Source organism: Chlorocebus sabaeus, chromosome 1 (assembly GCF_047675955.1).
Source record: "Chlorocebus sabaeus isolate Y175 chromosome 1, mChlSab1.0.hap1, whole genome shotgun sequence".
Lineage (NCBI taxonomy): Eukaryota > Metazoa > Chordata > Mammalia > Primates > Cercopithecidae > Chlorocebus > Chlorocebus sabaeus.
In genome coordinates this window covers 83,954,015-83,966,504 of record NC_132904.1, presented here as the reverse complement: position 1 = coordinate 83,966,504, position 12,490 = coordinate 83,954,015, and the positions used below count along the sequence as shown (strand labels likewise).

Sequence of the window (12,490 nt, the reverse complement as noted above, 5' to 3'; positions counted from 1 at the left end):
AGGAAGACTTCTAGTGAGGGAAAAAAAAAAAAAAAAAAAAAAAGGTCCTCAGATGATTCAATTATGCCTCTAGTTTCATAGATTCATTTATCCTGACCTTTTGGTTCTGAAGAGAGCCTTAGTGCTATCCCTGAGCATTGAGAGGCTCTCAAAAACTGCAGACTCAGATTTAGATGCAACTGAATTTCTTCCTGAAGTTTTGCAGATATTATTTACCTTCAATTTTCCCTGAAATAAATAGAAAAATAAGTACTTCTGTTTTTTCCCTTGAGAACTCAAGATGAAGAAATACATAGCAAAGATACGGCAGGAAAGCACGGGCCAGGGAAGGTAAAGAAAGGAATAGGAGAAAAGAGATAAGGCTTGAAATGTGTTTATAGTCTCTTCTCTCCCATTCCTTTTGGCATCCAATACCATAATGACCAACCACAGGATGTACTTCAGCCTTTGGCACTATAGCTTCAGGGTCCTCTTAGGTGACCAAAAATAATCTGAAAAGAAAATTAATTTAAGAGATTGATTAACTACTGGAAAAAGTTTAACAGACGTTGAAGAACTAGACTTCAAAAATTAACCGGTGCTAGTTCAGAGATGGAGGAAAGTAGTAATGCAAGGGTGACCTCAGCCAACATAGGTCTACAGGTCTACTTTGTGGAAGCCTGAACCTCTCAAGACAGAAAGGGATGCTGAGTCTAAGCAAGGCAGATAAAAGCATGTTGTATGCCTATGGTCTCTATGCTAAGACCAGGGAACATCCTATTACCCACAGTCTGACAAGATTAGAATGTTATGCTCTGAGGAGGCAGCAGGCTGGGGATGGGAGAGAGTATGGCACAAAACTGAACATTAAAAAAAAGAAACTGAACAGGCAAGCTATAGTAGTTTGTGAGCTAAAGAAAGAAGTGTAAACTGCACTTGGCCTTGATGTCCCTGTTGTTGACCAGATGGTATGTGTATCTGTGGTAATATACTGGGATTTTCAGGTCTGCTGGGAGAAAAGATAAAACTCAATACATTATTTCACGTAAAACACATTTGTAGGAGGGACAGATGGAAAAAAAATGGAGAAAGTAAAAGAAAATAGGAAATTCCAGAGTCAAGTGATGTTACGGGGTTGTAAGAAGAGAAGAAATTAATTGTTCTGGATTTAAAGGCTTCACATACAGAGAAAAATCTCCTTCCATATCTGTGCAATTATCTTCTACATCATTCTGCCTAAGAAATACAGAGCATATAAAAAAATCAGCATTCCTGGAAATGTTTACTCCATTGTTATCACCGTTATGATCTCTTCAGAGCCTCTCACTTCAACGGCTGGCATAAAAGGTTGCAATGAAGTCCAAGGAGAATAGTTAACATAAAGTAACACCAGCAAGCAGAGAATGGACAAGGTGGTAGGAGGAGGGGGCAGTGAGAGAGAGAGCGAGCCCACATAAAACAGCAACAGAATCATTTCCAAAAGACCAGATATAAATTCTTTCCTCCAACCAAAAGTCAATCATTTTTCTCTGTGTGTAAAATAGCACACATTCTTATTCACCACAGCTGTAAGCTTAAGGCCATTCACTCACTACCCTGCTGCAGTCCTAGGACACAAGCTACATCATGGCCAACTTACTGCCTCACTTCTGTTTCCAGAAGTCACACACTAGAGTCAGTTTCATTTCTTTGTAGTTACCCGTTTTGCAACTACAGGGCTATTACAAAGTCACCTGAGGTTACTACTTTAAACAGAAACACAGTACTACACAGCTGTAGAATCCAAGACAGCACCCCAATCTGAGGGTCATCTCGGTCCTTGACACTCCTTTCTTTGTTAATTCCTCAAGAAGAAATTATAGAGCTGGCACCAACAGTGGCTTCAGCACCAACAGTAAAGGGCTGGAGGCAAACATCACCTCCACAATGAAGGTAACCTTATTACTCATCACATTCAAAGTGCAGCCCTAAAGAAAATATTCACTTCTTATTCCTTCTCTTGTATTTTTTTCTTGGCCACTCGGTTTCAGCTGAGTGAAGTATGACTATGTGAAAATGATTACGAGGAGGAGGTATTAGGAGACAGAATGTTTTTAAGATATCTTAGCAAGAAATGTACACTTTTGCCTTTGGGAAACAAAGGACAACTTCGTTGCTGTGTCAAACTACTTATTACTCATACAAATAAAAATATGGCTAGGTACTGTGGCTCACACTTGGAATCCCAGAGTTTTAGGAGGCCAAGCCAAGAGGGTCACTTGAGGTCAGGAGTTCAAGAGCAGCCTGGACAACATAGCAACACCTTGTTTCTACCAAAAAAAAAAAAAAAAAAAAATTAAATATTAGCCAGGCATGGTGGCACATGTCTGTTGTCCCAGCTATTAGAGACTGAAGGGAAAGAATTGCTTGAGCCAAGGAATTTGAGGTTTTAATGAGCTACGACTGCGCCACTGTACTCCAACCCGGGCAATGGAACTAGACCCCATCTTAAAAAATAAAAATTAAATCACATGGAGAATTTAAGGAATCTCTGGGTTAATAATTTATCTGCTCCAAAACAACATTTGGGTCATTGCTCCAGTGATCATTTCCCTTCAGCCCCACAAGAAGCTTCCTAATTAGCACCAAGGGAGAGGTTGTGACACAGGCAAGCGGACGAAGCTCCTTGAGAGTAAAGGACATTGCTTCTCAGTACCTATGAAATGTAGAGCACGCAGAAGCTCAGGGATATAATAAAATATAACCAGGAAACAATTCTGTCAGCATTAACAACTAAATGAAATGTTAGCCTAGATACAAATCTATAAGGAGATGAACACTCAAGCACAAGAAAATACTGTGTGACATTTGCTCAGTTTGGATTCCATAAAAAAAAATACATGTTCATTCTAATAAAAGTTCATTATAAAATCTGAGAGCCAAAAAAAGATAAAATTCTAAATTAAATAACAACTGACTAAACAACAAACGAAGGCAAAAAATAAACTAGATATCAACTGAGTGATGACTATGCTTATAGTTCAAGAAAAAAGTTACAGAAGCAAATGCAGAATTTATGAGAAAATATAACTGAACCAAAGGTGTTACTTCAAAAATGCATTAATAAAATGGATCCTGAAATTATTTGGTGAAAAACTGTTGAGAATTGAATAGATTTGAGACAATCTGTTATCTTGCAAACTCAATCTTTACTTGGTTGGTACTAGTTCTAGGATTTTATTAAAACAGAAAATAGCAATGAAATGACTATAATACCACTGCCCCAAATGCACTGTTTTTCAATCTTAATCTACATAAAAATGTCAGAAAGATTAAGGGGACATAGTATTGTTTACTGTAATCAGTTCCAGTGAAAACTTACCATTTCTTCAGGATATAAATAAACTAAAAAACATGTTTTGGAATGCAGAGATCTATTTTACTTTATTTATAATGCCAAAAAGTTGTCAATCAATACCTGATTAGTTAGAGGTAGAAAGGTAATCATTCTGATTGTCTTCAAAAACACAAAGTGTCTTTGTGTTTGCTCAAACAACTACACTTTGCAGTCTGTCCCAGTGAAATCAAACTGGACTTCTCAATCCACCACTGCAAATTGGTTAACTATTCACTCAACCTATACATTCACCATTGTGTTCTGCTTCATGATAGCTATTTCATTTTACATTTTATATAAAATTTGAAAAATGACTGCAATTTATAAAAATGAAAAAGTAAATTGCAGAAATACACCTTTTTGACCAGCAAAATTTTACTAAACAATCTCAGCAAATTTCATAATTCGTCTTTCAATATCACAGTCTTTTAGTGTCAATGAAAACAATAATTTATGAATTAAAACATCTTTTTTAACCTGACAGGAAAATATATAAGCACAATTTCTGGATAAAGAAAATGAGGTGCAGTTAGCAGTGCTCTCTCGGTGCTTCATTTTAAACAGTAAACATAGTACCAATCATCATTTTGATTCCAGTGAATAAAAAGTTAAGATTAAATTTATTAATCAACTTTGAAGTCTGAAACCAAAATGATCTTTTAACAGCATTGCCAATTCTAAACAGCACTGTCAGTTCTAAAAGGCTAATCATAATGCCAAATTTTGACCAAATGATAAAGTGGCTCTGTTACCATGGTACTCAAGTCTGTCTTTTTGTTGGGTTTCTATTTGCCATAACAACCAAGGATTGAATTACATTTAAGAAGTATACAAGGCTTGATGAAATTGAATATGGGGGATTAAGCATTTTTAAAGTGTGGGTTATAATTCCTTTTGCAACACAAGTTCTACTGCATAATTTGCAATGGCCTAAAAAGTTTTTAGGAACAAAATGTATTTTAAAAATATCATCATCCCTACATGTTACATTAACTGTAGACCACTTCAGCTTTTTATTAACATAGAAAAGTATAACTTTTCCCAAAAACTGTAAATAGTGACCATATTTCAATCACAGCTGTCCTGAACTACTCTCATTATCAGCAGGACTTTGTGGTGTCACCTCTTTATTCTAACAGTAAAAATGGTGACAATGATATTCAAGAAGAAGGCTGGAGAACCTGAATCCAATTAGTGACAAAATGGACTTTTTAAACAAACATTGGATTTTTATAGTGTTTTCAGGTGCAAAACATCCATTACATAAGTTAAACAGCTGAGAGGACACAAACTGCCAACTTGCCAAGACTACTTTGTTCCATAGGATTTTGATCCCTTCTAACACAACAATGGCATATAAACTGTGCTATGAAGAATTATGTCCATATAAATGAAAACAAACATAATAAACCTATAGGAAGTTTAAAAGTTTTGTTTTTGGCCGGGCGCGGTGGCTCAAGCCTATAATCCCAGCACTTTGGGAGGCCGAGACGGGCGGATCACGAGGTCAGGAGATCGAGACCATCCTGGCTAACAATGTGAAACCCCGTCTCTACTAAAAAATACAAAAAAAAAAAAAAAAAACTAGCCGGGCAAGGTGGCAGGTGACTGTAATCCCAGCTACATGGGAGGCTGAGGCAGGAGAATGGCGTGAACCCGGGAGGCGGAGCTTGCAGTGAGCTGAGATCCGGCCACTGCACTCCTGCCTGGGTGACAGAGCGAGACCCCGTCTCAAAAAAAAAAAAAAAAAGTTTTGTTTTTAAATATTCAAGTGTAATACTTCTGTGAAAGATTAAAACATACATTTCAACTCTGTTGGATGTATCCATTTCCATTTACCCCTAACCTGCCATTAGTACATAGGTTTGCTAGGCTGCCAAATATCCCAACTAACTGGTCATGAAGAGAGATGATGTTATTAGTTGAAAGAAAAGCATGGATACCACGACATTTATCCAAATGGTATGAGACCCATCTTTGCATCCCTGAAGTAAGAATGGCCACTTCTCCAATTAAATTGCTCTACATGAAAGCAGCACTGTCCGTGGAGAGTTACTTCAAATCTATAACATTCCACTACTACAGATACCAATTCCAAACTTAAAAAAAAAATTCAGACCAAATCCATGTACCCGTGATCCTTTGTAAATCCTAAAACATAGAAATAATCCTAATTTTAATCAAGAATTATATTGGAATGAACTAAAGACATCTTTTAAAGTAATTTTAAGTGTACTCTTATTTGCTATTACACTTCTACATAGATTATATAATATTGCTTATGGACATAATTTGATCAATAATATATAATAATGTCAATCACTACAGTGATCCAGAATCTTATTCTGGTTATGGAGGAAGCTTAATTATTAAGCAACACCTTCCTAAAAAGCTTCTGAATTTCTGATTCATAAGAAAAACAACACAAATGAAAAGAGTATCTCTAACTGAAATAACACTGAAGTTCGAGCTTGGGCCCCCTCCTTTGTGTTCAACATAATTAACTCTTCAAGATGAAACATTTAGTCACATTAATAAATTACAGTCATCTTCAAGAAAACTCTGTGGGCAACTCTGGTGTTACAGTTGTGTATCTTGGATCCAACCTGGGGATGAAATCCTGAAAGTGTTTAGATGCACCAGTACCAAAAACATCAAGGACTTTTCGGTTCATGACAGCAAATCTGTAAAACAAAAAATACAGTAAACCAAGTATTAATATAGTTCATAAAATAATTCATTTTAGTTGACTTATCTTTTGTGGGATGGGAAAACAGAAAAGGCTAACATGGCAAAGGATCTAAATTCAATGGCAGATTCAAGTCACATGAATGCTTTTCTTCGAGATACACCGTCTCACATTTTACTTAAAGAGATAATCCCCAGATCTGAAACCGCAGAGATTACAATCATTATTTCAAACCCTTCTAGAATTCTTTCTACTAGACTGTATCAAATAGAAAATTAGGTTCATTATTATTTTTATGATGAATGAATTCACAGGAAACTAAACAATAAATGAGCTAACATTACCAGTGAGGCAAAAGCATTAAATGTAATTCCTCTCATAATTGACATCTTAATGTCTCATAATCAAATGAAAACACATTCAAATGTGGGAATGTTTAATGACTAAAAGGCAAACAGCATACAGGTTTTCAAATGTCTAATAGACACAACACAGTAAAAACATACCCTAATGTTATCCATTACCTAACCTAAGATATAAAACATTTTTCAAATACACAAATTTAGCTAATGTACAGGATAGACCTTCTGGGTCTCTGTGCTTATTCACAAGCATTTCCTTATTTCCTTTCTGGAGAAAACAGCTGAATGAAATTAGTTTTGAATCACTGGCCAGCATTATTCTGGCAGCTTATAAATGTGACTTTGAGTACTTTTCCAAAGTAAGTTCCCTTCCAAAATAATCAACTAGTAAAACTCATTAATGTGCAGAAAACTAAATGACCAAAAAATGATTACACAGTAATAAATAAAGGATCTACAGTGACACGGGTAAGAGGGAAAGTTCTGAAGCCAGACTGCCTGATTTATGTTCCAGCTCCTTCATTTACTAACTGAGTGACTCTGGCAAGCTATCTAACCCCTTTGTACATTTTGGCTTCCTCATATGTAAAACAGGGATAATAATAGTACCTAACTCATAGAGTTAGGATTTAAGGATTAAATGCATATTTATGTATATGTGTATATTGTATGTGTGCCTCTTAAAACTACACCTTGGACACTGTAAGCACTATACAAGTATTTGCTATTATTCTTAGTAATGATAGTAATATGTGCAATTTACCCAGTGCTACTATAAGCATCTTAATTTTCCTACAACCATACAATGTATGTATTATTGTTTCATTGTAGACAGAAAAAAACTTACGCGCATGAGGGTAAATAATTTTCCATAATAACACAGCTGAAGGTAGCAGAGCTGGACTCAAATTTAGGTCTGCCTGACTCTAAAACCCATGCTCTATTAGGTCAAAATGCCTCCCAAAGAATTAGATTAAGATCAGGGGAGAAAACAAAACAAAGCAAAAATGATACATAAGGTAGAGGAAAGTATACTTACAACAAGAAGCAACGCAATATGACTATTTCCAAAATGGAAATCAGTTAATTAAGTAGAGATGATCTTTAATGAATCTGTTTAATATTTTTAATAAAAAAGAAATGGCTAAGGATTCAAACAGTCAGACTTAAGTATTTATGTAGCAATTAATCAGTAGTTAGCAAATCAACATGATATTAATCTAGACCACTTAAAATATCTACATTATACAGGGAAAAGAATGGTCAGAATAATGATCACTCAAAAAACGCCCCATGTTATTCTTAGTAAGTTGCTCATATTTTATTTATATATAAATACCTACTTTACCACTGAAAGAATATTCCCTCAAAAGATAAAACCACTAATAATATTTTTAAGAAAACTGCTTAGTCACTTACTTGCCCTTGGTGAGTCTTAAAAGGAACTTCCAGTAAGATGGTCTCAAAGTCTGAACTTCCATGACAGCCTAAGATTATTAAATTCGAGAATTCTTTTAGTAAGTATAAATGAAAACTGAAAGTGATGAAATACACAAAGGTGTATTGATGTTTAAGTTGGTAACTATCAAGAATCTTCGTAAATATGCCTTGAAATAAAAATGTTGCTTTTGGCCGGGCGCGGTGGCTCACATCTGTAATCTCAGCACTTGCGGAGGCTGAGGCAGGCAAACCACCTGAGGTCAGGAGTTCGAGACAAGCCTGACCAACATGGAAAAACCCCGTCTCTACTGAAAATACAAAAATTAGCCAGGCATGGTGGTGTATGCCTTTAATCGCAGCTACTTGGGAGGCTGAGGCAGGAGAATCACTTGGACCCAGGAGGTGGAGGTTGCAGTGAGCTGAGATTGCGCCACTGTACTTCAGCCTGGACAAGAGCAAAACTCCATCTCAAAAAAAAAAAAAAAAAAAGTTGCTTTTGAAGTAATAATTAAGAGAATAGTCATTATCAGGAAGGATTTACTGAGATATTGATACTTCATTAGTTTTAATGAGTTTTTCAACCTGGCAGCATTTTGTGAGAAAGAGCAAATAAAAGTTTTCCCAAAAATTTTAAAACAGCCCTAACACCATTAATGTCAATAATAATGGTAACAGAATTTAGACATTGAACAATGCTTATATGAAACTAGTTCCTCATCCTCATTCTGAATATTGGAGAAATGCAATTATTTATATTTATGCCTATGCCTATTACCAGTATATCCCTATTATCCTTTTTTTTTTAATCAAAGGGAAGGATAATTAAATTGGGGCATTCTTCCCAAGGTACTGGAATAATAATTTACTTATAAATTGTAGTCTATTAAAACCTAAAAATTGGTGTACTCATAGAAAGGACCTAGCCCATTAAGTTAACATGTTTAAAGATTAGAAGCCTGTAAGCTAGCTTGCTGGGAAACAAAAACAAAAACAAAAACAAAAACAAAAAAAAGAAGCTTAAAATGTAATACTGTAAATAGAAATGTTCCCAGAGTTTGTTTTTCTCCCATTTGATTAATGTATATTAGAAACAGGAATCATACAATTTCTCATTTCAAAAAGCTATACTTACTGCCTGGAAGCAAATTGCTGTAGAGATGGAATAGATGATAGTATCTGCATGAGGAAAATATGGAACCTTCCCTGCTTCAATGCCTTTGAAATACATTGTCTGCAAAACAAGCATAAGACAAGAGTTATAAAGAAAAAAACCTCAGCATTAAAAACATAGTTGAGCATCGTGCTCCCTGCCTACAACTATGTTTTCTACCTTTCTGAATCCTAATACTCCCTTCAGAGCTCAAACCATGTCACATTTTTCATAATGATGTTAAGGGTCAGCCCTTCCCTTTCCCTCACTGTTTTGCTCCAAATCCCAGCTTCAAGCACTAATACTTTTCTGTAAATTCAGTAACATTTTATTTCTGCTTTTTAAATGATATTTACTCTTCAATGATTTCTGTACAGTGCTCATGTGCTCTTTTCCCTGATAGATCTGTTCATCCTTCATTAATTTATTTAGTAAACATTTAACGGTATCTACATGCTGGGCACTGTTCTTCACAAAATAAAGAATATAAACAGGATGAGAACTCAAAATAAGTTACTGACAGGTGGCAACAACCTTCTCTTCTTCAACTTTGCATGGTCTTCAATACCTACCCCAGACCATGGCATTAAAATACTTGCTAAGTAAATCGGACTCTTTTAAAATTATATCCCAAATGAATTGCCATAAAAAGAATCCTCAAGATCTATATAAGCTACCATAACCAAAGAGCAAAGCAACAAAGGAAATGATAAGGTGAATACTTTACATACAAATCAATCCAAAAGTACATACTGAAGAGTAAATGTACATAATATGTGTAAGAGACTGGGATATATGAGAATTGTAAGATATATACCAAGTTATAATCTATTTTGGAAACAAGATAAATAAATATACATTGGCCATTATTTTGAAAAAACAATGTAACAGTATATTGCAAGATACAGATATATTGTGCTGTATTCATGTTGAAGAAAATTTAATTCAGATGTGTTAGAACTGCATCACACAAATGTTAAGTGAAACAGCTATTTCCCAATAGATAGAATAACTGTGTTTCTAATTATTTATAATAAAATTCATTTAATAAACCAGATTCTAAGTTAATGAAGGATAGAAACCATATCCTATACTTCTATACTCTTTCCAGTGTGTAGCACAGTAATGAGAACATAATATATACTAAATAAAAATGTGCATTTGACTCAGAGGTTCCTAGAAAACAATGGTCTATACAGTTGATCATTTTCACTGTACAGTAATAGAGCATTTTAATATAAAATTAACTTCAATCATAGAAAAATGATTGTCTATTACAACAGAGCAACGAATTCCACAAAAGGACATAGCAAGCTTAAATTTCTAATCTCCCTAATTCTTTTTTTAAAAAAAGTCTGCACCAGCACAGTTTATATGCCAGTTTCTTTTGTCAGGATCAGATATGGCCTGATGACACAAGAAAGGGAGAGATACCATTGCTTGCCTTAAAAAACTCTGGCCACTTAGCTGTAAAACACCTTTAATAAACTAGATCTCAGTATTGGTTTCCTCTTGTGTTAAAGAACATATTTTTGCCACCTAAGAATTATTTTCTTTCTCTCAGTTCCCTTTTCCTCTCCATGAGCAAGTCTTGTCAACTCTACTCCTAAACATACACCAAACCCGTGTAGTTCTCTCCATCTCTGCTGCTACCATCCTGGTACAAGCCACCATCTCCTGACAGAGACTAACTGTTCTCTCAGCTTCGGTCCTGCCTCCCTCTATATAGTAGCCAGAATGTTCTTCTTAAAATGTGAATTAAATACTGTCATTTCCACGCTTAAAACTCTTCAGTGGTTTCCAGTGCACTGAGAAAAAAAAATAAATTATTTACCCCAGCTTTTAAAATCCTACATGATCTGGCTCCTGCCTGTCCTCCTGATTTCATGATGTATATATTCCCTCAATCTCTCTCTCTCTTTCTCTCTCTCTCTCTCTCACACACACACACACACACACACACAAACACACACACACACACACACACACACAAGCACATATTTGGGTAAAGCAAGTAATTAAACAAGTTAAATAAAATCTATACTCTTAACTTTGAATTAGAAATATCAATATGCTCCAAATGTATTTTCTGTCTCTAAAAAGAAAGGGGAGGGAGATTCTCTAGCTCCGTTCACTGTGAAAGCCAAGAATCAGTAACTAGCCTGGGAGCAAATAACCTCTAGTAGCCGGACTGAAATCTTTAAATACCATTTCCCACTAAAACAAACTAGGAGCCATTACAGAGAAGACTGATTCTATGTCTGAGGCAGAAAATGTCCCAGATGAGCCTGGAATATATTGTCTTACAGCAAGAAAGCTATCAAAGATAATGGTGTTATGTTACAACAAACAGGAGTCAACTTAAGGAAGCTCTCATGGCCAAATATGGGAACAATTTGAACATAATGATTGCAATGGGTTAAAATAAATCACATATGTTAAACTCCAAATCTTCATAATGATACTTTAAAAATAAAGACTCATCGGTCAACTTTGCAGGATGCTAACGTACTAACTCATTCTAAACAGTGATAATTAAAAATGAAGTAATCAAGCATTTTATTTTGACTTCCCAGAACAACATATTTCAGAGTAACCAAACAGTTGAAAATGAAAAATGCTTTTAGAACAATTTCAGCTAATAAACACAGAATAAACAATAATAGTATTTTTCATCATTTTACAACCCTTAATGAAATAATAAATCCCAGTGATTATTAACAGCTGGTAAAACCACTAGCTAAAAGGCTACTGGGGAACCTTATGTTGGCTCTATCAACACCTAAGCCCACTGATCAATCTTAGCATTACAATAAGAGAGACAACCAGACATTTTTGTGCCTCGTCATGCAATTGAAAGTTCACATACACAGTAAATGTGAAGTATGTCTGTTACTGCCTATAAAAATTTAAACCTGAATTTGCTTAGGCCTCAAGATCTAACAATTTTAAAAATTCATGAGTTAAAGAAACATGTTAACAACAGTGAAGATGCAATCAGCAAAATTCAGAATTTGGGAAATTCCCTGAACTAATGACCTACATCTTCAACAAATAAATGTCAAGGAAGGAGGAGGAGGAAGAAAAGCTGTAGCAGCAGTAGTAGGGGGGTAACTATTATAAACTAAAAGAAACTTTGTTTGGAACTTGATTAAAATAAAATGATTGTAAAAAGATATTTATAAGATAATCAGTGAAGACATAAACTCTAATTGGATATATTATATTACTATGGAATTACTGGGAGGGTTTTAATGTATGATAATGATACTGAGGTATTGTTGATTTGTTTGTTTTGAAGAAGCCTTTAGCCTTTATTCTTTAAGGAGTCTTTACTCTGAGATTTTTTTAAGGATGAAATGATATAATGTCTGGGATTTCCTTTAAAACAATTCGGTACCTGTGGGGTTGAGGAGTGTAGATGAAAGGAGACTGGGCAAATGCTGGTAACTGTTGAAGCTGCATGATGGGTGCATGAAGGTTAGTTACACTAC

General features: G+C 35.1%; 1 protein-coding gene across 6 annotated transcripts in view; it reads right to left on the bottom strand.

Moving 5' to 3' along the window:
* Positions 1-3,375: 3,375 nt before the first annotated feature.
* The window catches only part of TMEM135 (transmembrane protein 135), a 258,161-nt gene continuing 249,046 nt past the window's right edge, over positions 3,376-12,490 (bottom strand). For all 6 annotated transcript variants that reach the window (XM_008020450.3, XM_008020451.3, XM_008020449.3 and 3 more), the window contains 3 exons: positions 8,979-9,077; positions 7,826-7,893; positions 3,376-6,039 (listed from right to left, as the gene is read on the bottom strand). In XM_008020450.3, coding sequence (XP_008018641.3) covers positions 5,907-6,039; positions 7,826-7,893; positions 8,979-9,077 — 300 coding nt within the window. In that variant the 3' untranslated portion in view covers positions 3,376-5,906. The remainder of the gene's footprint in view (positions 6,040-7,825; positions 7,894-8,978; positions 9,078-12,490) is intronic.